General features: G+C 38.0%; 1 protein-coding gene across 2 annotated transcripts; it reads left to right on the top strand.

Annotated features, from left to right (window-relative positions):
- The first annotated feature begins 1,922 nt into the window (after nt 1-1,922).
- On the top strand, nt 1,923-22,813 carry LOC149813356 (calmodulin-binding receptor-like cytoplasmic kinase 2). 2 transcript variants are annotated; one of them, XM_089992008.1, is made up of 7 exons: nt 2,064-2,078; nt 2,112-2,367; nt 4,653-4,894; nt 5,002-5,170; nt 5,445-5,534; nt 15,335-15,633; nt 22,191-22,813. In XM_089992008.1, the coding sequence occupies exons 2-7, from the start codon at nt 2,142-2,144 to the stop codon at nt 22,536-22,538; spliced, it is 1,374 nt and encodes a 457-aa protein (XP_089848134.1). In that variant the 5' UTR covers nt 2,064-2,078; nt 2,112-2,141; the 3' UTR covers nt 22,539-22,813. The 2 variants fall into 2 exon arrangements, with proteins under 2 accessions (XP_089848136.1, XP_089848134.1); XM_089992010.1 differs by having other exon boundaries at nt 1,923-2,367; nt 15,335-15,624.
- Nucleotides 22,814-24,662: the final 1,849 nt, after the last annotated feature.

Genomic DNA, 24,662 nt, shown 5'->3' on the forward strand with positions numbered 1-24,662 from the left:
TTAACTTTCACCGACACTATGGTGTTTTTTACCTCAAGATTTAAACAAATCATGCAAAAAGTGCCGTATACTGCAGATTCTCATGTTTTTATTTTTACGCTGTCGGCGTGACAACCGTAGGTACGACAGGCTGGGCCAGCGCCATCAAGTCTTGGTATCCGGTGCAGATTTTTCCAGGTTATAAAATCCAAAAAAAATGTATGACCATGGGTCCATGTATCAATTGATTTGGTTGGACACGTAGTCACATAATCCATGGGAATTAATCTTCCAAATACATTTTAGCATTAATTAAGTGGGGTTATGGTGGCAACAAACAGTCGAAAATGATTGAAAGGTAATTTAGAAGCGGAAACATATCTCAGCCGTCAGAAATTTTAAATCCACGGCTGGTACCCCACACGGAGAGCAGAAGGCGAAGTAAGTAAAAATTGGCTGCCGTCCACTGGCGTGTGTGGCCATCAATGAGACGTACGTAACGCGGGGACGGGGAAGTGCGTGTCCCCTACCCCCTCCCTTGACCTTTCCCCTCATTTACGAAACGCAGAAATGTTATAGTCCTTTGCCCGGACCCACAATTCCTCCCGTCTATTTATTTTGACGAAAACACCCCCGAGTCGCCACTGGCTCGACCCCCACCAACTGGTTGTGGGAGAGAGAGAGCGAGTCCATAATGGCTTCTCTTTACACTATCAAACCAGACTCGACTCAAATATCTGACCCCTCTGATCTGGACTGGACTGGACTGGACTGGACTGGACTCGTCTGGTAGGGACTTAAAACTGCTTGAATTCAGCTCCAATGCCAGCATTTGCTGGATTTGCATTAATGATCAAATGATCTTATTTAAGACGGGAGGTATCAGAGATGAGATGAGAAGGGTGACCAGTAGAGGTGTCAACGGGTTGGGTTTGTTCGGATGCAGGTGAAACCAGACTTGAATCCGATTTTCGGGTATGGCATCAGGTACAAACCTGAGTTTAATTGGATCTATTATAAGAGAAACCATACTCGGACTCGATAAGAACTGCATTAACAAGACCTGATAAATAATATTTTTTATCATTTTTACATTGAAAATTTGGGGGTCTTAATTGAAACTCGGGCTGAGCCCAAGTCTAGTACAAAATTTCACAAACTATACCCAGATTTATGTATTAATCGGATCTTTGGGTCCAAACCCTAATCTTCTTATTTATCACCGTACCCAAATCCTATAGGGTTTGGTCCAAGTCTAGTCCTGGTAAACCAGATCCGTTGCCACCCCCAAGTGACCAGTTGCCATCACATGGCACACTTTGAATGTGCTGCTGTGCCCTTCATCTTTGGCTGACAGTCACCCTCAAAAGTGTTCTCTGATCCTGGCTGGATGGGAGTGGAAAAGAAAATGAGAGATGTCAACTTCATCATTTTTTTGGAAAAATTTCGTGATTTTATGGTATTTTATACTTTATACATTTTTAAATTCCTTATTTTTTTTTTGCATTTTGAAGATATTTTACACATAAAAAACGTAAAATAAAATATGAAGAATTTCAATTTATCGCGCACGATTAACGGCAACTTATCGTCATATTCGTTTCCCCAGCTGAAGCATGCCATGCCACGATATTGACTGAAGCAACCGATCAAAATGGTGATCACGGAGATTGATGGCAAATAAGTAATTAACAAAACAGTTGGAGGATGATATCGTGAATTCGGATTTCAAAAATACTGAGAGAGTGTGAGACTTGTTCTGCCAGCTGACTTGACTCGTCAACAACTCTCTCTCGCAATGAATTGTGAACCAAAAATTCTAACAAAACAGAAGGAAGAAGAGGAAGAGGAAGACGAAGAAAGAGAAGAAAGGGAAGGAAGAAGTAGAGGAAGAAAACTTACTTCTTCCTTCGCTCTCTCGGGGAAGAAGAAGAGGAGGAGGAGGAAGCGAAAGAAAAAAACCTGTTCTTCGTTTCGTCACGAAATTTTGAGAAACGTTTTCTTCGGAAATTGAAAAGGGAAAAAGAAGAAGATCGGCAGCGCCCTGTCCGTCTGGCGTTGATTTTCCTTCCTTTCTACGACGACGATGCTTTGTTACTAGACGAATTAGAGAGAGAGAGAGAGAGAGAGAGAGAGAGAGAGAGAGAGAGAGAGAGAGCCCGATGCCGAGCCCGATGAAGAGCCCGATGAAAAGCACGTCCGTCGCTTCGTCTCGCGGGTATTGGAGTTGGGGTTCCGGCTGGCGGAGGTCATCGGAGATCTTGGATTTCTCGCAGAGCTCCTTCGCTACGGTGTCCTCCGCGGAAAGCCGGAGCTCCCGATGGAATCCCTTGGGATGCTTCCGGGGAAGCGGATCGTCCGTCGATGAAGATACGGATAAGCCTTCCAGTAAGAGACTTCTCCCTTCTTCTTCTCTTCCTTTCTCCGGGCTTTGTAATAAAAAATGGAACAATTACCGAAAGATCTCTCCTGAATTCGCGTGTCTGCAAAAGTTTGCCTCGGAATCGTTGCTTTTGATTCCGGAGAGTTGTAAGAAGAGCGTCATACAGGAGGGATTCTCTTCAAAAAGAAACTTGTGTGCAAAATCCATTATCATCGGACAATTTTGAGTTGTGTGTGTGTGTGTTTTGAGTAGTCTTCTACTGATTCATTCAAGAAATAAAGATTTGGAAATGAAAATCGATGACTTGAAGAGTAATTTCATGCTCACATGCGAAGAACTTGACGGTTGTCTTCACAGTTGTTCGTTATGGATGGTGTAGACTTAGTTGCTGAAGTGTTCTGAATTTTTCGTTTGCTAATTTAAGGTTTTCATATTCTGCTTTTTAATTTGTTAGGAATATGTAATTGAAATGGACAGCGGAATCAACTTGAGAAATGGATAGTTGGAAGCTGAAACAAGGATGCAAAAAATGGATATGTAATTTATCATGCTTTAGACCCTGTAAATTTTGCATGAAATGACCCAACATACACGTAATTATGCAAAGTTGTGTTTCTAGTGAAATCTTCATAAGTGCGGTTTGCGATTATGCATGCAACGTTAAGATGTCCTATATCGTACTTTTCTATGCATTCTATCTCGCTTCTAGCTTTTCTTCACGATTGGTGATTTGTTACAGAAGCACAGTGATGTTGCTCTGTCTGTAGCTCATGCAGTTGCTGCCCTTTTAGTGTCATGGGGTGCAGTTTGATGATGGTTCCATGCTGTAAGAATATAACCAATAAATACAGTTTGGAATTATTAGATGGAGATGATGAAAGCCTGTTGTTTTCTACTGTTATGGTCTCCTTGAGCTCTTCATTTTCTTAACCCTTTAAGCATCATCAGCCTCTTTGAAAAAATTAAATCCATAATGCAAATGTGGTAAATACTACAGCCTATGAGGACACTGTGAATATGAAGATAACGTGTACTATTTGACTTTATCTCTTTTTCCCTTTTTTTACCGTTCCTTTCTTTCACCTAAAGGCTTTGTATATGTGAATTCATCAAACCAAGGGCTTCTTCACTAGATCGTGTTCTCTAATATTCTTTTTAGATAAGAATGACTGACACTAGTCAACTAAGTAATAATTCATCTCTTGGTTGTACTTAGGGCACTTGATCTTCTCAATAGGTTATGTCAATTGCCTGAAAAGTAATGAAAGAGTTCAGGAACCACAAATGCATTTACTTGGAAGGCCGTTTCTCCATTACTAAATGGAAATTTCAGAGCTTCAATGTTCATGTGATCTCCTGGTCACATGAAAAATGATTTTATGTTTAGTCACAAATTGTTCTTGGATTTTCTATATTTCATGAGAGCTGCAGCAATCTGGATCTTAAGAATTATCATTGGCAGTTTATGATCCAAGGTTAACATCGTTCATCTTCTATCTACTTCTGATCTTAGTGGCAACGACAGTTACTTCCTTTTCACGTAAATTGAGATAGAAAAGCAGGGCACTTAATTGAGAGTAAAAATTTGTTAGAATATATATTGGAAACTATATGCCCCAAGTTTTGTCCTGCAAAAATATATCTTACCATTCATGAACCTGGTTCTTGATTATTGTGTTTTCGCTGCTTAAACTAATTTCTGTTTTAGCATTCGCGATTTGGTAGACACAGTGAGTTTGGTTGAGTCTCCCATGTCAAAACCATAAAACAAAATTCAACTGAAAAGTATACACCTTTCCAATGGTCTATGTTTTTATGTTATTATTATAAGTGTGGTTCTGTTTCTGTAGCAGAACCTGCAGCTTCAACCATAAAATTTTGCCTGTGATCTCATAAAATTTTACTTTAATTTGTTTTTCATTCTTGTTCAATGATGTCCATGTTCATCCATGTTTTCCAAAATGTTCTACTCCAACTGTGTCTGCTAAACAGAAAATGATATCACAAACAAAAACAATAATTTTAGGCAATTATATCTTCTCCAATTCAATTTGCAACAGTGACGGGCTATGAATAAAGTTTATGTTGCGACTGTCTGCAGCATCAATCAGTACTGACACTTTCTTTTTGAAAGTGAAATAACATTTACTAATTGTAGGTATATACTATGTTTAAGGAAAATTAAAGTATTCCACGATGAATTGTGTTACTTTTACTATTCCTTTTCTTTATGAAGAAGTTTTTAGGTGACATCTGTCAGTTGCATTAATTTAGATCATCTTTCTTGCAGTGGCAACAAATAATACTAGCTCTGGGGGCAGGGGCCGTTCTGCATCGACTAAGAGTATCTACTCTCAGTCTTACAATTCTACACAGACAGCACCTGGAGGTATGACATTCACAATGAGTGATATCTATAAAGCTACCAGAAACTTCTCTCCTTCTTTCAAGATTGGGCAAGGTGGCTTTGGCATTGTTTACAAAGGCAATCTTAGCAATGGTACTGTGGTTGCTATCAAGCGCGCAAAGAAGGTGGGAGAAGTGAATGCTGAGCTTTTAGTATCTTGGTTTTCTTTGGTCACTTTAATTTGGAAACTCCAATGAAAGAGAGTTATGACTGGATGTCATTGTCTTAGCAGGCTGTTTATGATAATCATTTGGATGTAGAGTTCCAGAATGAGATCAAGACTCTTGCCAGAGTGGAACATTTGAATTTGGTCAGATTTCTGGGTTATTTGGAGCAAGGTGATGAACGAATTATTGTTGTTGAACATGTCCCAAATGGAACCCTCAGAGATCATTTAGATGGTAAACTCCTTACCGACTCTGTTGGCCTCAGTTACCTGAATAAATCTTGACTTTTACAGTTTTACATACAGAGATTAGTGACTTGGAATTTCTTTAGTTATCACAAAGTATTTGTTGAGCTGCCCAAAATACATTTTGGTGATTGGTGATTAGTGGTTGAGTGACTAAGATAAATAAACGCTATACTTTTAATTGCAAACAAATAAATATATGCTTGTAGTGATATCAGCAGGTTTTTATGGGCTTTATCATGCTTCCATTTGATTAAATGCAGGATTGAACGGACAGACTCTTGACCTTGCTGCACGACTAGATATTGCGATTGATGTAGCTCATGCAATAACATATCTTCATATGTATGCCGGTGAGATTTTGAAATCTTTTTCTCCTTTTACTACCCCTCCTTTTTCCCGTTCTTTCTTTCTTTATTTTCTTCTTTTTTGTTTTTCTATGCATGCTGGATTAAGCAAAACTCCTACAAGTATGTTTGTGAAATGCATGTGGCAGTGGGGCTCAAATGAAACTTCCTTAGCACTGCTGACATGTGAGATAATTTACCTAATATCATGAGCCCTTTCTAAGGAACTGGGACTCATATCAGTATTCCATTATGCACCCATTTTAGTTCTCATTTCTTTTTTAGCAATAAAGGTCATAAAAAGGAAAGATGAAAGATTCCAAAGATTACACAGTTATCCAATGTCGCCCATGCATAGTACAAAACCAGGTGCAGTAGCCAATGTGGAGTGGCTTAGATTTGCCAAATCATCAGTTGGGTAACCGTTGTTATTTTCATTTATTTTAAGTTGTATTTTTTATTTTTTCTAATACTTAAGGATTGAAATTTCTTTTTGGAGAAGCTTGTCAATATGCTTCGTACGTGGACCTGAATCTCAAATTTGGATGTTTCACCACTTTAACAAGACTAAAGGCTAAACACTTATTCTAGATCAATCTGTGGTTTAGAGAAGTTACAGCTAATGACGCTATTTAGTCCTCAATCTAGGAAAAATATGACAAATGCTTGTGTCATTAGTTAGAAGGGTTGTTTTGTCTCACAGAAAAGAACAAAATATGCATGAATTGTTCTAGTTTGCAATCTTTCTTTTAGGTGGTACTTGTAATGAAATCAAGCGGAAAGCACCATATTGTGTGTAAGCAAGAACAAGTGTAACACCTCAAAATCCCTAACTTGTAATCTTTTAAAAGAAATTTAAATGCTTTGCAATCAATCTTTTATCAGAGTTTAAAATGGCAGTTCAGCGGAAAAATAATGTTTGAAATAACAAGTCAATGGACATTGGGCGCATTACCGACAAACTTTCCTTTACACAATAGATTTGTATCTTCATATAAGCATTGAAACCACACAGATTCAAAATAAGGTTTTTGATAATTAAAGTTTATATAAAAGAGGAATTTTCAAAAGAAACCCTTATGCAAAATTTTAAAATGTAATCAGGAACGAAACATTAGAGAAATAGTGAGATCTTGATATCATTACATCATTGCGCCATCGCTTGCCGTACTGACTTAATCATCACCTATACCTCATAAAACTGGTCAGACTTATAAAAATCTGGTAGGTGCATAAATATCAAAATTCAGAACAAGACTAACATATGTATTGTTCCTTTCGTGATGTGCAGTTCAGAATAAGTAAAATGAGCATGATAATCTTGTTTTGATATTAATTGTCTTAAAGGTACGCACGGGATAAACGTAGAAACAACTGAGACTGCTTGGGGGTTTGTTATTCTATGTATTTTGATACTCCGGAAAATTAGCTGAGTCTACTCTTAAGAGGACAAATAATGACCGAGAGAGAATTCTCTAAAGGCATACATGGCAATGGATGCATTTGAACTTCTGCGGAAGCCAATGAGATCTACCACTTAGGATAATTTTTGGTAATTTCATCCCTTAACTCCGATGACCGGGGACACTGAGTCATTGCTACTCGAAGAGTGTAGTTGTTAACAACATGTCAATCAGAGCTTTTGTACCATCCCATCATCTCTCTTGACGAAACTAAAGAGACAAATGTGTATGCTTGGTTTTATTTTAACTGACGACCCATTTTACATGCTCTGGTTTTTTAAACCAAATCGAGCATCTTGCCTGTGAAGGCGATTATCGCCATTTATGTGATTGTCTTTTAATCATCATGCATTTTCACACTACAAGGTTACCATAAACCTCTCGTCCAATCATCGTAGTACTAACATGCCATGCATGTTTGATAGTACCACTACGATGAGAGGGATATCAATTTCTCAGAAGGAAACCCCAACATTTATTTAGAAATTTCAGGTTCCGTTGTTTAGACCGAAGAATATCCGAGTCATTTTGGATACCAAAGAGAAGGATCAGACATACGTACCACCTAGGGCTATGTAATCGAAGCCTTTCCATTACGCATGTTTGAGGGAAAAACTCTATTGTGAATACGCAAACACCAAATACTTGTTTTGCTTTTCGAGACAGCAAACAATGCGAGCTTGAAATCTCTCACATGAAATCCTTTTTTTTAAATAGAGATTCAGCGAGGATGCGCAAATCTACATCTTTAAATATGTGCATGCATAATCTAAAGTAGACAGGAGTACGCAAAATTGCATACCTTATATATATGTGTATAGAATACATATATATAGTAAAACATAAGCCTGTGTATATTGTAGCACGACGGCAAAATAAATGATAAAGCAAAACCTAATGTGCAAAACCACACATCAAGCTAAATAAATTGTGTAAGCGATGCACGATGTACGTAACTGTACATCGGCTAAATAAATTGCGTAAGCGATGCACGATGTATGAAACCGTATATCGACTAAATAAATTGCGTAAGCAGAAGCCTGTGTACATTACAACGCGACGGCAAAGTAAATGAAATAATTTAAATAGACAAGAATACACAATACTGCATCCTTGAATTAAAGGCATATATATAAGTTAGAATTATTTCATCATTTGTTTTCGTATGTAACTTTTTTCTATCTCGGAGATGGTCTGACTCGCTGATGATTCTGAGCGTAGGTTATTAAGGGCTCATGCCTTGGTAAACGTGTCATGTCCGTTGTGCTGGTATGGAGCGCTAAAAAGATTTTGTTGCAATAATATTATAAACCTTATAAAGCATTTAATACAATTTTTTTTAAAATAAATTCAATAATAAATTTGAAAAGCATTTAAAGATTTAGCTTTAAAAAATTACAAATAATTTTTCAAAGATAAGAAAAATGAGTGCTTTCTTATGCATAATACATGAGATAGACAACTCAAAAAATAATCATATATATAAAGATTTAAGATACATATCAGGTCAAGATCTCCTTTGAATTCAAGTCATACATCCATCACTACTCCTTCACGAAGCACGAACTCGAACCAAAGAGTCCTATGACCCAAAGAAGCAAAATATCAAGAAAATTTTCCTGGCGCTAATAACATGTAATGAAATCAACAAACCATAATGTGCATAAGAGGGACAATACAAATGCCAAAGGCAATACAAAAGCACCTAAGTGAATACAATGGCTATAAAGAGCCTAAATGTATACAAATACAAGTCTACAAAGGGACAATAAACAAGTCAATTAAAGGCAAATACATGGGATTATAAGATGCACCAAAGAGCATACACAAAATAACACAAAAAACATAAAAAAATAATAATCTTTATTGAGATAGAATGCTTAGGAAAGCATTACATTTAATGGGACAAGAGGTCCCTATTTATATACAAACAAGAGGGCAAAGAGGACCCATGTAGCCGTTGGGAAAGACTCCAACAACTAGAAATATAGTTGTTGGAGATTCCCAACCGTTATATTGACTAAAAGACAAAACTGCCCTTTACAAAGGTGTAAAGGACATAATAAAAATAAAATAAAGTCAGTTCTGGCCCTAAAGAGCATAGCCTATTATATATACATAATTACCATTCTGCAGAGCCTATTACATGTACAAAAATACCACAATATCCCTAAAGGGTATTACCTATTACAAGGGGAAGAAAAACAATTTAAAATTATATAATATATACATATACACTCATATACGAATATATATACATACATTTTAACATTACTGCATGACATAGTTTTCAAATGAGAGAATTATTATGTGATGGATGCATAGCTGAAAGTTTGAAACAACCAGAGTTGCCAATTAGGGAAGCGAAAGCAGGAAGTGATGCACTTCCAAAATTTTAGGGTGCAGGAAGCGCAGAACAACTTAGAAGTGAATTAAGAATCATCTCGGAAGCAACCTAGGAAGCGAACCGAAAGCGACATAGGAAGCGAGGGACAAGCGAGGGAAAAGCGAAAAAAGAGAAAAAAGTAAGAAAAATAAAAAAGCACAAAAAAAAAATAAAAAAATAAGGGGAAGTGCGGGGGAAGCGAGCTTTCCCATAATTGGGAAGCACCCTTTCGAATTTATCTGGCGCACGTTTCAGAAGCACCACGTTTGAAACGCACTTCGGGGAAGCATGCTTCCCCATATAGTATGGCACTTCCGGTAACCCTGGAAACAACACCTCGCTGTGGAAGAAGCCCTTATAGAAATCATCCATACAACAACAACAACAACAACAACAACAACAACTACGCCTTCATCCCAAAACAATTGGGGTCAGCGATATGAACCAAAAAAGAAAATCATTCTGGGTCTTCCACATGAATCCTTCTTCTTCAATCATTTCTATCAAATGCCATGTCCTCGGTGAGGTTCAAAGCATTCATATCCTTTCCTATCACCTCCATCCATGTCTTCCTAGGCCTACCCCGACCTCTTTTAACTAATATATTTTTCCATTTCTCCATCCTTCTAACTAGAGCTTCAATAGGCCTTCGTTGAATATGTTCAAACCACCGTAAACGATTCTCTCTCATCTTATTTTTAATGGGTGCAACGCCTACCTTCTTACGTATCTCCTCGTTCCGAATCTTATCTTTTATTGTATTTCCACACATCCATCTTAGCATACGTATTTCAGCCACACATTTTTTGAATATGATGTTTCTTGGCAGCCCAACATTCCGTACCATATAGTGAAGCAGGCCTAATAGTCGTTCTATAAAACTTTCTCTTCAACCGCAATGGCATTCTACGATCGCACAACACTCCAGTTGCACTTTTCCATTTCATCCACCCAACATTTATCCTATGATTTACATCTCCATCAATTTCTCCATACTTTTGAATGATAGATCCCAAATATTTGAAACAATCATCCACCGCTATTTCTTGCTCACCAAGCTTCACTACACTCCCATCACTACTTCGTTGCTTACTAAACCAACATTCCATGTATTCTGTCTTACTCTTACTCAACTTAAAATCTCTTGCTTCCAATGTCTATCTTCATAATTCTAACTTAGCATTAACCCCAGCTCTAAACTCATCAATCAAAACAATATCATCAACAAACAACATACACGACACATTTTCTTGAATTGATCTCGTAAGCTCATCCATCACTATAGCAAATAGGAAAGAGCTTAAAGCAGATCCTTGATGTAACCCAACCGTTATAGGAAAATTAGTTGTCACCCCTCCACAAGTGCGGACATTGGTTACTACTCCTTCATACATATCTTTAATTATACTAATGTACTTGTGAGAAACACCTTTCTTCATCATTGTCCACCAGAGAACGTCCCTAGGTACTCTATCGTATGCCTTCTTCAAATCAATAAAAAACATATGCAAATCTTTGTTCCTCTCTCTATTTCTCTTAATAGGTTGTCTAAGAAGATGTATAGCTTTCATAGTTGATCTTCCCGGCATAAAACCAAATTGATTCTCCGATATCATGACAACCTTCCTCAACATATACTCAATCACTCTCTCCCAAAGTTTCATAGTATGACTCATGAGTTTTATACCACGATAGTTTGTGCAATCTTGTATATCACCCTTATTCTTATATAGAGGCACCAAAGTACTCTTCCTCCACTCATTAGGCATCTTATTTGTCTGCCAAATCTTGTTAAAAAGATTTGTCAACCATTCTAAACCTTTCTCTCCCAAGCATTTCCAAGCCTCGATAGGTATACCATCTGGGCCAACTGCCCTTCTTGATTTCATTTTCTTCAAAGCCTTTGCAATTTCTTTCTTTTGAATCTTGCGCATGAAGTCACAATTCATCTCATGAAAAGGAATGGAGAAGTCTCCAAGATCCCGAGCATGAATTTCATTAAAAAGCTTATCAAAATAATCTTTCCATCTCTCCTTAATCTCCTCATCTTTGACTAAAACCCTTTGTGTTTCATCTTTGATACATCTAACCATACCCAGATCCCTCGATTTCTTATCTCTCATCTTTGCAAGCCTATAAATATCCTTTTCGCCCTCTTTGGTATCCAACTTGTTATAAACCTCCTTATATACCTTATCCCTCGCGTTCCGAACTACTTTTTTAGCTTCCTTCTTTGCTATCATATACTTCTCCAAATTCTCATTATCATGACTCTTAGATTTTTATAACACTCTCTTTTAACCTTAATAGCTAATTTGACATCCTCGTTCCACCACGATGTATCCTTACCTAGTGGTGCACCGCCTTTAGACTCACCCAATACCTCCTTAGCCACCTTTCTCATGTCACCCGCTATCTTATTCCACATTGATTCTGAATCCTCCTCGAGACACCAATTAACTTCCTTAACTACCTGCTCTACAAACATTCCTTGTTTAGCTCCTTTCAGTGCCCACCACTTAATTCTAGGATCTATCCTATGTATATCCCTTTTGCGGCATTGTTTAATTCTAAGATCTAAAACTAAGACTCTATGTTGTGTAGCTACACTTTCTCCCGGTATAACCTTACAATCGTTGTAACAACCCCTATCTCTCTTTCTAAGTAGGAAAAAATCTATCTGACTCGTATTAACCCTACTTTTAAATGTTACTAGGTGAGACTCCCTCTTCCTAAACCAAGTGTTTGCTAAGATCATATCATAGGACAAACCAAAATCTAGAATCCTTTCTCCACTTTTGTTTCTTTCTCCTATACCATAGCCTCCATGGATACTCTCAAATCCATCTCTACTAATGCCTACATGCCCATTAAGGTCACCGCCGATGAAAAACCTTTCTCCATGAGATATCCCTTGTACTACTCCATCTAAATCTTTCCAAAATTGACGCTTAATTGAATCATCTAAACCTACTTGAGGTGCATAAACACTAATAATATTAATAATATTCGTACCTAATACTAATTTAATAAGTAAAATCCTATCACCCTTCCTATGGACCTCAACTACATTATCTATAAACCCACGACTTAGAACAATTCCTACTCCATTCCTATTCCTATTTATTCCTTTATACCAAATCTTATATCCCCAAGGTTCTATCACTTTTGCTTTCTCACCTACCCATTTGGTCTCTTGTAGACATAAAATATCAATCTTTCTCCTACAAATAACATCTACTAACTCTACCAACTTACCAGTTAAAGACCCTATGTTCCACGTAGCTAACCTAATTTTATGGTCTTGGACTAACTTCTTTACCCCCATCCGTCCAACAAAGTGAGGGAACCCTTGCCTATTTGACACCACACCCGGGCGCCAGTGTGACGCGTCGTTTTTGGGCGATGACCTAGCAACCCTTGCCCATTTATCACTGCCTCCGGGCCTATAGAGTACAACGCGTTGCTCAGTAGGGAACGCCCCAACGAAATTCTCATATTGGTTCATATTCATAGGGTATGACTAAGTTATTATGCTGGCTGTCACAGGCCTACCACAACCCTCCTCCTTTATCCGGGCTTGGGACCGGCAGTGTACAGTTATACACAGGTGGGGTTTATAGAAATCATCCATTTGTTGTGAAATTCAGTTATACACAGGTGGGGTTTATAGAAATCATCCATTTGTTGTGAAATTACAATTACCTTATATTTCAGTGAGTTGAACCTAAAATTGTCAGACTGGGAAATATAATCAAGAAGTGATACAGGAGGAAGTAGTGCAAAGCAAGGCATTTCAAAATCTCTAAGTAAGAAATGAAAAGAAAAATGAGAAGTAAATCTGAAGTGAAATGGGAACCAAACTGGAAGTGAGATGAGAATCAAATTAGAATTGATTGTGTTATATTTCTAGTGAAATGGGAACCAAACTAGAAGTGAGATGAGAATCAAATTAGAATTGATTGTGTTATATTTCTTTAACTAATAAAACATATGATTAATGTGTTGTAGGAACGTCATACATGTGATATTCTAATGTAAACATCTAATGCATAAACCAATAATCTGTGATAAATCTTCACACAACAACCAATATTGTGTAAAAATTAACATTTCATATGATTAATGACATAATGATTGTTTTTAATTCAAAGATTGGGATAATAAAATAATATAATTCCATTGGTAACTACAAAAAGATTTAATAAAGTTTCAAATTGTTTTGAAGGAAAAGAACGGGCAACTTTCAGAATTTCACTTTTCATGTCTGAGAATCTTGGTTCTTGCTTCACAAAAGAACCTCTATTTCCCAGATACTTCAGAAGCAACCCACTTTCTGCTTCTAAAACATGCTTTTGCTGAAGTTCACTTTCCACTCTACCTGGTTGAACCATACGGGACAATGGATAAGCAAATGATTTTTATTCAACCTAAGCATATGAGAAATAACACTGGCCATCATGATGAGAATTAACTTCGTGGCAGCCTTTGGGGATCTCGCAAATAGGAAAAACAGTCACCAATCTCTTTCTTGGTAATTTCTTGGGTGGGTTTGTCTCTCGGAAAAATCTTGGATGTTTTCAAAAACTTAAAGAATAAAAAGATAACTATAGGTTTTACCAGTATTCTTATGGAAACATAAAAAACCAGTTCAAAAAGTTTCTAAGATAAAAAAATATACTTCAAAACAAAAGAAATAAGAAAAAGTTTTGAAACATCGTATATTATCATGATATTTTTGTTTTCAATGGAATTTTGAAAATATCATAATATTTTGAAGTTTTATTGGCTACTTAAAAAAACCAATAATATGATGATATTTTCAAAAATATCGTGATGTTGGTGGCTGGACGAAAAACATGTAGGGTCCAGTAATGTTGAGAAGCAACCTTGAACTTCAGCATATCGATTTTTATGATTCAATATTTTCAAATAGAAACACTGAAGGATGGCTTTGGAGACCAAGACATAGTATCTCCTCTCTATTTTCATTACATGCATATCTGTAACTCCGCTCTACTATGCAAGTGCACTACTTGGCCTACAAAAAACAAGGCATCAGTATGATGTGTTTAAGCAAAGGGATCAAAATGTAAAACAGTGAATTTCAAACTTGAGGAAAGGATGGAAGGGTGCTTGGAGCACTTAAAAACTTTTTTTTTCCTCTTAGCACACTGAGAGGGAATGATTTAGAGAATGACTGATGACTAGACATTATGGATGCTTGATGTTGCTTGAAATGCCTTGTAGCTTCCACGAAGAAGACATTGCTACTTCTCCTGTTATCTTCACATTCACAAGAATTGGTCCGAGTCTGTGGTATCTTAGTGGGAGGTTGACTTCATGATAGAGAATGCCTTATGAGCAGGACATTTTCTGCAGGGTTGAGCCAAGAGCAGTGCCCTCTTGGCTTTATCATCTAAACAGGCGAAAGTGATAGGTGATGGATGGGAAGGTGAAAACACTTTGAACCCCTTCTGTTAGTAGATTACACGAATATTCAAGGATTTCAAAGTGTAGGTGAACACCAATTGTACACAACACAGAAGTTGCAGAGATACTTGAGATATGAAAGGGCTTGACCCCGAGGAAGCAAAAATTATTAGGAAGAATGAAAGAACCATATTGTATGAAGTGTATCACAATAATTTATACCGAGGTTACTTGTGCCATGATAACTGTGCATCTCTGCTGTGATGCATCATATGTTATTAGCAGCTGACAAATCTGTTAGGCTCTTCCTCCGGCATTTTACTGGCACACACACACATATATGGAGAGAGAGAGAGAGGGAGATCCTTAACAACATTGCTTCACATTAGACAATCAGAAGAAAAAAAAAGTCCTTTGTGGAAAGCATTTTACATTTATTTCCCTAATTTCAGCACCAAATATATTGAATGTGCTGTTGTATATATACATCCTTATATTTTTTCTCTGGGTTATTTCTGATGCAGACCATCCTATCATACACAGAGACATCAAATCATCCAACATTCTTCTCACAGAAAACCTTCGAGCCAAGGTTGCCGATTTTGGCTTTGCTCGATTGGGTGCAACTGATGTGAATGCTACCCATGTATCCACTCAAGTAAAGGGAACTGCAGGTTACCTTGATCCAGAGTATCTTAGAACATATCAATTAACAGAGAAGAGCGATGTATATTCTTTTGGTGTGTTGTTGGTTGAACTAATAACAGGAAGACGCCCCATTGAATCTAAAAGGGAGGCAAAAGAAAGGATAACAGTACGATGGGTAATCTTTTACTAATCTATTGTTACTTTTTTTTTTTCTTTTAACACATTTCTTTTATCTTTATACTGAGGCTCAAATTATCTACCAAGAAGGTTCTTGATATTAGTTAGCACCTGTCTTTGAAAAATAGATACAATTATACTGCCGATCACTGTCGTGCTAGCTGTTGATCTCTCAGGAAGTTTTGAATTGGTCAGGCATCTACAATACAAGCTTTTCTTGCAGAAATTGCAAAATTTGCTCGAGCCAAGTGACTAGTCACTCCTCATTCTTGATTAGGGATTTGAATCAACTTTTTCAGAAAGTGACGTTAAATATTCAAGTAGTGTTTGCTCTTCTCCTCTGTATCTCATCTGTTTTGCTATGCCTCAATGACGCCTTGTCATTTTGGCCCTTCTTTTTAATGAATACTTCTCTTTCAGCTCCCAAAAAGAAAGAATATTATAGTGTTGCTACACATACATGTGCATAATATCTTAAATTCAATGTTGCTAACAAATTGTCCTTTTTTGATTGCTTGTGTGAGGTAATATAATTCAGTAAGGGTTGTTAAAATATGTTATACATATATATATATATATATATATATTACATATATATGTCTATGTGTCTATCTACATATATAAATAGATATATTTCTTTTGTAATACCCAATAGGGGCAAATTAGTCTTTTCACATTGTACACGCATATCCTAAAAGATATGCTCTTTTTCTCTTTTCTTTTTTTCCTTTTTTTTTACCTTTTTTTTTCTTTCTTTATTGGTTGAGAGGGGTCCACAAAGAGTCGTTGGACCCCTCCAACAGTCATAGATATGACCGTTGGAGGGGTTCCAACGACTCTATGGGAGCCCCTCCTTGGGTCCCTTAGTGTGTATAAATAAGGGGCTTGGCCCCATGTATTCTTTAAGCTTATTGTGAAGCCTTATGTGAGTGAAATATATTTTTCACCTTATTTTGTGTGTTTTACCATTTTTGTGGTTTGTTGCAATCTTGCCCATTAGTGACTTTTTGTGTATGTGCGTGCTTTCTTCGAGATATCGCCTCACTCATTTGGCACTTCATTACATGGTATCAAAGCTTTGGTTGAGAAAGCTTCATCGGATCCTCTCTTGACAAGTAATATCACTCATCTTTCTTGCTTTCAAACTCTTTCTATAAATGGCCAACAAGGATGCAAAAATCGTCCTCTCATTCAAATTGGATAGGACCAATTACCGAATGTGGGCGGCCGCTATAGAAAATAACCTCAAAGGTAAAAAAACTTTGGGGTTATGTGTGTGGAACCATTCCGGAACCACAATTGAAGTTAACTAAGTTTGAAGGAAATGAGGAAAGAGCATTAAACGAAGAGGAAAAAGAGAAGGTTATTCTTGACTTCTCTTCAAAAATAGAAGATTGAGAAAGTGAGCATGCTAAAATTCTAGCATGGTTCATGAATAATGTCGAATTAAAGATTTGTGCAAATCTTGCAAAGTTCAAGAAGGTTAATGAAGCTTGGTTCTTTATGAAAGACATGTATACTCAAAAAGACCTTGCTAGGCATTTCTTTCTACAAGAAAAGGTAAGAGCTACCAAGCAAGGTGATATGAGTATTAGGAACTATTATAGTGCTCTATCTTCTTTATGGGATGAACTTGTTCTTCTTGAACCTCAATAGGAAGGTAATGCTATTGCCATGAGGCAAGAGCAAATGAAAAAAGAGAGGTTTTTTCAATTTATTCATGAACTTCGTCCCGAATTTGAGCAACTTGGAGGATCCCTTCTTCCTAAGACTTCTACTCCCCTAAGTGACATTTTGGCTGACTTATGTCAAGAAGAAACTCGTTTGGCTTTGAAAAGAGATGTTGATGAAGTTAATGCCGTATCTAGACCCGACAACAATATAAGATCATATAAACCACCTCATTTTTGGAAGAATAATGGCAGTGGAGGAAGAAAAAATATTTGTCATAATTGTAATGAACCAGCCCATATTCATCCGGATTGCCTTAAATTCAAGAAGAAGGTGACTTCCATTGGTGAAATTCCTCCAAACACAAATGAAGATTCAAAGAAGGATGGAGACATAAAGGAGTCCATCACTCATCTTACCGAAACTCTTCAACAATTTATAAAGATGAATTCCTCTACATCATCCGCCTCACCCTCCACTTTCGGTGTCGCCATCTCCTCTTTTTCAGGTATGACTTCTTGGATTCTTGACTCGGGTGCCTCCTTTCATATGACTCCAAATGCATCACTTTTGTCAAAACCAAGTCTCAATAAATTCAAATCATATGTTTTTACCGCCGATGAAACATCCTTGGATGTTGAAGGCATTGAAAACCTTGAGAAAACTTATGACCAAAACAAAGATTTTTTTGTTCTCAAAATCCGAATTATTCTAAAACTTAATTAATTTTTTTTTTCGTTTATCAAATTACCGATTTTGAATGCAATGTCTCTTTTTCACCAACCCATTGCTATGTGTAGGATCTCCGGTCCGGGAAGCGGATTGGGCAAGGCCATAGAAGAAGTGATCTTTTTTATATGGATTTTTTGTCTTTGTCATCCAAATCATTTTGTAAGCATGTCCAATCTAAAGATATTGAGACTTAGCATAAGAGGCTTGGACATCCTAGTATTTCCAAGTTGTATCTTTCCTTTCTTGGAAATTTTTTGTAATACAAGTACATTTACATACAATGATTGTATTCTTGGAAAGATTCATTCGCTTCCGTATTCGCATAGTAATTTTGTGTCAAAAAGATCTTTTGAACTTGTGCATTCTGATGTATGGGGGTTGACACCCGTTATGTCCAAAGGGGGATATTCTTACTATGCTACTTTTATTGATGATTTTACTAGATATACATGGGTATACATGATAAAAAACAAATCCGATGCCTTCACTAATTTTAAAGAATTACATGTTCTTATTCAAAATCAATTTCAAAACAATATAGCTATATTTAGAACCGATTCTGGAGGTGAGTACATATCTAAAGATTTTCAAAATTATTTCAAAATAAATGAAATTTTGCACCAACGATCTTGTCCTAAAACTCCACAACAAAATGGTCTTGCGGAAAGGAAACATAGACATTTAATTGAAACTAGAAGAACACTTCTTGTCTCTAAAAATGTTCCTAAAAACTTTTAGGTTGAAGCTCTTCTTACCACAACATATCTTATCAATCGTATGCCCCCTTCTTCTTTAAAAAATGTATTACCTTTTGAAAAATTATTTAAAATTACTTCAGATTTTAGTAGACTAAGGATATTTGGATGTAAATGCTTTGTGTTTGTTCAAGGACAATATAAATTATCGCCCAAAGCTCCTGAATGTGTGTTCATTGGTTATGGTGAAAATAAAAAAGGCTATAGATGCTATGATATTCGAAACAATAAACTCTGTGTCAAGAAATGTAAACTTTCTTGAAGAACAAAATGATTTTGGTATCCACACATCCAGAGAAGACATTGATTATTCCTTCCTATTTGACTTAGCTTGTAGAATTGAGTCCCCTGATGCAATTATTTGCGATGATACTTGTGATGATATTTTACATCATAATGATATACCACAACATGGTAATGTTTTTCAAAATGAGAACTTTAATGATATAAATGTATATACCCGGCGATTAGGAAATGAACATCAACATGCTCTTGAGAGATATTTTCAAGACTTCTCTTTAGAAGAACCTATTGATCCACCTAGGAGATCTTCTCGTAATAGTAATCCACCACAAAAATTTGTGTCTTATGAATCTTTTTCACCTAATTATAGGACTTGTCTCATGTTAATACATTTGTATCATGAGCCTACTTCATTTAAAGAAGTTAAAAATCATCCACATTGGATTGAAGCCATTGGATTGAAGGCATGAAAATTGAATTAGAGGCTCTTAACAAAGCCCAAACTTGGAGCATTATTCGTTAACCATTAGGAAAAAAGACAATTGGGTGTAGATGGGTATATAAAGTCAAAACCAAATATGATGGATCTCTAGAAAGATACAAAGCTTGTTTGGTTGCAAAAGGCTACACCCGAGAATATAGGATTGATTATGAAGAAACCTTTGCTCCAGTAGCTAGAATGACTAGTGTGCGAACATCAATTACCTTAGCCTCCATTAAGCAATGGCCGATATATCAACTTGATGTTAAAAATGTGTTTTTAAATGGAACTCTATGTGAAGAAGTTCTTATAGATCCTTCGCCAGGTCTTGAAATTGGTAAAGGAAATATTCTAAAGTTAAATAAAACTCTCTATGGTCTTAAGCAAGCACCAAAAGCTTGATATGAACTTTTTAGTAAAGTAGTTCTCGATAATGGTTTTTCCTCATGTTATACTGATACTGCTTTGTTTGTTAAAACTTTTAATCACCAAAGCTTTGCCATCGCCTCGTTTCTACTTTCTTCTTAGCAATCTCTCGGTGATCTCACCATGTGTTTGAGGGGGGTGTTAAAATATGTTATATATATAGATTATGACACATACACATATATATTACATATATATGTCTATCTACATATATAAATAGCTATATTTCTTTTGTAATACCCAATAGGGGCAAATTAGTCTTTTCACATTGTACACGTATATCCTAAAAGATATGCTCTTTTTCTCTTTTCTTTTTTCCCTTTTTCTTTTTACCTTTTTTCTTTTTACCTTTTTTCTTTTCTTTCTTTATTGGTTGAGAGGGGTCCACAAAGAGTCTCCAACGACTCTATGGGAGCCCCTCCTTGGGTCTCTTAGTGTGTATAAATAAGGGGCTTGGCCCCATGTATTCTTTACCCTTCTAGTGAAGCCTCAGTGAAATATAGTTTTTTCACCTTATTTTGTGTGTTTTACCACTTTTGTGGTTTGTTGCAATATTGCCCATTAGTGGCTTCTTGTGTATGTGCGTGCTTTCGTGCTTTCTCTTGGAGATATCACCCCACCCATGTGGGCAAGATGTCACCCCACCTATGTCACAGGGAATCAGCTAACAGGGTGCCACACTCGCGTCAACGCGACTCGACGCGGGTGTGGTCAACCCGACCCTGGGTGCGTTGACCGCACCCAGGGTGATTTTTGTCCATTTTTTTTGAATTTTTTTTTGGGTTGCTCAGCCCCCTGTCGACCAACCTCACAAAGGAGAAGAAAAGGAGGGGAGGGTTTTTCACCTCGAAAGGCCGCAACAACGGGGCCGTCGGGGTTGCTCGTTGACGGCGGCGATCATCGGGAACCACAACAACCATAGCAGAGAGGGGACAGCGACGGTGCTGTCGCCGGCAGCTGTAAACGTCAGGTGGCCGGAAGAAACGAGACCGCCGATGTAATAGGGAGAGAGGTTGAGTGGAAGGGGCGCCGACTTTCCCGGCGTCGAGGTTCTGGCGCAGCCGATCGCCAGTCAGGAGGTCGCCGCTGATGTCGCAGGTGGCTGCCGGGAGGACTGCCGAACTCAGAGAGGGGGAGGCGAAGAGGCTCGGAGGTCGGCAACGACGAGGGACACAGGCGGCGAAGGTGGGGGATCACCGGAGCTTGGAGGCTGCCGTCGGCTTCGATCGCCGACGTCCTGCGACACAGGGGACGGAGAGGGGGGGGGGGTGCTTGCGTCGTCGGGGGGTCTGCCAGACTGAGAGAGGAGGCGAATAGGTGGCCGGCGGCGAGTCGCCAATGCTCGGTGGCCGCAGGGAGAAGCGAGAGGAGAACGGGCGAGGAGAGAGAAGGGGCGAGGGTTTTTGCCCCTCGCCCGAGACACCTACGTCTTTTAAAAGACGCAGGTTCTCGAGGCTTCGAGAACCCGGGTCTGGGTTAGGCTCGGGTCCGGTTCGGACCCGGATCCGGGCCTGACACAGCGGACCAAACCCCCCGACACGTGTCTGACACGTGCAGACTCGTGTCTGGCACGTGCAGGCACGAGTCTGACACATTTTTTTTTACGGGCATTACACATGGACCTTAACAGCTACCATACATTCATACATATACACTATATATATATATATATATATATATATATATATATATATATATATATATATATATATATATATATATATATATTTACATTTTTGCCCCTGCCGCACCCCCGCACCCGCACCCATGTGACATAGCACCCCACCCATGTGGGCAAGATGTTTTAATTCTCTTCAAAAATGAAATGAGGATCTGAGATACAGTGTTTAATTACTTCGGATTTGGGCATGGGCCCCGCACCATATTCAGATGCACGTCTCACCCTAAGCATTGAGGTGCTTTTGAGAGTTTTGAGCTGCAGCATTCTATTTTCTCTTTACATGCCTTCTGGTTCACTAAAATATCTCTTGATTGTTCCTTCTCATCACCTATCATTTGACTTCATCTATGAAACATGAAGCATTGTATTGAATCAGCAACATGCATTTTGAAAATGCAGGAAGAATGAATCATTGGTTTCCCACTCAAGATTGAAAGAATTTATTTCCCTTTTCCTTTTGTTCTAATCAAACATTACGGTTTGTTTGACATTATGTGATATGGACTGACGATTTCCAGACACCCTCCTTTTGTGGTATGCACTGAATTTGGTTTGGTCAAATGCAGGCAATGAAGAAATTCACAGAAGGAGATGCCATCGTGACACTGGATCTGAGATTGCAGCGCAATGCCGCAACCAGCATGGTCTTGGAGAAGATTCTAGAGTTGGCTCTCGAATGCTTGGCACCTTCAAGGCATAGTAGACCCAGCATGAGGAGGTGTGGGGAGATTTTATGGAGCATACGCAAAGATTATAGAGAACTTTCTGCAAATCCTACCTCTGCACTTGCTGAGCCACCAGTAGGCTTGAGTTCTCAAGAAATTCCATCAGTGATCCTGGAGGATCCCCCAAAGAAAACACAGGCAGCATGGGAGGATGAAGCTTGGAGCTCTGAAATCCAATCAGCTAAATAACTCTGAAGATTGTGAATATGAACTAAAAAAAAATCAAAGTCGACTTGGTTGAAGTTCGTGCATATAGTCCGACATTCTCATTGTGCATTTGTTTGATGATGGATATTTAGAGAAAGCTGCGAGGGTATGATATATGGTGATGCCGAATTTGCTAAATATGGGTAGTTTTCTTTGGAGTCAGGTATTGTTTGTATTTCTTTTTATTGGTTGTAATATGTTAAGATAATGTCGACTCCAGTTGGTCGTGTGTATAGTAAATTTCTCCTCTCCCTCCATTTTTCTTTCTATTTTCTAGTCTCTTTTCTGTTTACTGGAATTTGGTTGCAACTTGCAGGATTGCAATGGTCAGTGGGTCATGAAATTGAACCTACGAGAGGTGCCAAAATATCAGATCTATGTAGGCAATAGATGAAAATGGGATCCTTCATGCTTCCAGCTTGCATATCCTCAACCATCGAGAAAATTTAATGTAATTTCAAATATGGCAAAGAAGGGAAAATCATCCCCATCTCATGTGCTGGAAAAGCATTTGTAAACGTCGGGAGGACTAGGCATTCGAGGCTTGAAGGAAATGCACATGATCTGCCTAGCGAAATTGGTTTGGAAGGTCGACACTCCTTGGATCCGGCTAGTTTGAAGCAAGTATTATCACAAGTTGGAATCCATGTGGGTGCTAGAAAAAAATAGACTTGCATCGTATGGATGAAAGGGAGTTAAACAAGGGATAGCTGCAATTTTAGATCGTTAGATGGAAAACTGTGGGGTGGGGGGTGGGAGTACATAGATGGAATTCTGGTTTGATCCTTGGTGCCTCCAAGGGCCACTTGTGAATTTACTACCCGTCAACGCTAAACAGATTCTATATCACAACCTAAGAACCTTCAAGGTATGCGATCAATTGGATGTCTCAGGTTCCTAACTGCTGCTACGTATGAACCATTGTGAGGGCCCTTGACTCTTTGAAGTCACTAATTAATACCCAGAAGTGGGCGCCAGCCCTCTCTGATCGTATGATGTGGCTTTCTAAAGATGTCTTCCTGAGCAAGTCAGTATGGGATACGATCAGATCATGGCCAAAAAATGAATTTTTATTTTATTTTATTTGGGTCAAAATATGTATGAAAGAGTAGTAACCAATGTCCGTACTTGTGGAGGGGTGACAACCAATTTTCCTATAACGGTTGGGTTACATCAAGGATCTGCTTTAAGCCCTTTCCTATTTGCTATAGTGATGGATGAGCTTACGAGATCAATTCAAGAAAATGTGCCGTGGTGTATGTTGTTTGATGATGATATTGTTTTGATTGATGAGTCTAGAGCTGGGGTTAATGCTAAGTTAGAATTATGGAGACAGACATTGAAAGCAAGAGGTTTTAAGTTGAGTAAGAGTAAGACAAAATACATGGAATGTCGATTTAGTAAGCAACGAAGTAGTGATGGGAGTGTAGTGAAGCTTGGTGAGCACGAAATACCGGTGGATGATTCTTTCAAATATTTGGGATCTATCATTCAAAAGTATGGAGAAATTGATGGAGATGTTAATCATAGGATAAAGGTTGGGTGGATGAAATGAAAGAGTGCAACTGGAGTGTTGTGCGATCGTAGAATGCCATTGCGGTTGAAGGGAAAGTTTTATAGGACGACTATTAGGCCCGCTTTACTATATAGTACAGAATGCTGGGCTGCCAAGAGACATCATATTCAAAAACTGAGTGTAGCTGAGATGCGTATGCTGAGATGGATGTGTGAAAATACAATAAAAGATAAGATTCAGAACGAGGAGATACGTAAGAAGGTAGGTGTTGCACCCATTGAAAATAAGATGAGAGAGAATCGTTTACGGTGGTTTGGACATATTCGACGAAGGCCTAATGATGCTCCAGTTAGAAGGATGGAGAAATGAGAAAATATATTAGTTAAAAGAGGTCGGGGTAGGCCTAGGAAGACATGGATGGAGGTGATAAGAAAGGATATGAATGCTTTGAACCTCACCGAGGACATGGCATTGGATAGAAATGAATGGAGGAGAAGGATTCATGTGGAAGACCCATAATGATTTTCTTTGTTGGTTCATATCGCCGACCCCAATTGTTTTGGGATGAAGGCGTAGTAGTTGTTGTTGTT

The sequence above is a fragment of the Nuphar pumila genome, chromosome 16 (genome assembly GCF_984573655.1).
Source record: "Nuphar pumila chromosome 16, dmNupPumi1.hap1.1, whole genome shotgun sequence".
In the NCBI taxonomy this organism is placed as follows: Eukaryota; Viridiplantae; Streptophyta; class Magnoliopsida; order Nymphaeales; family Nymphaeaceae; genus Nuphar; species Nuphar pumila.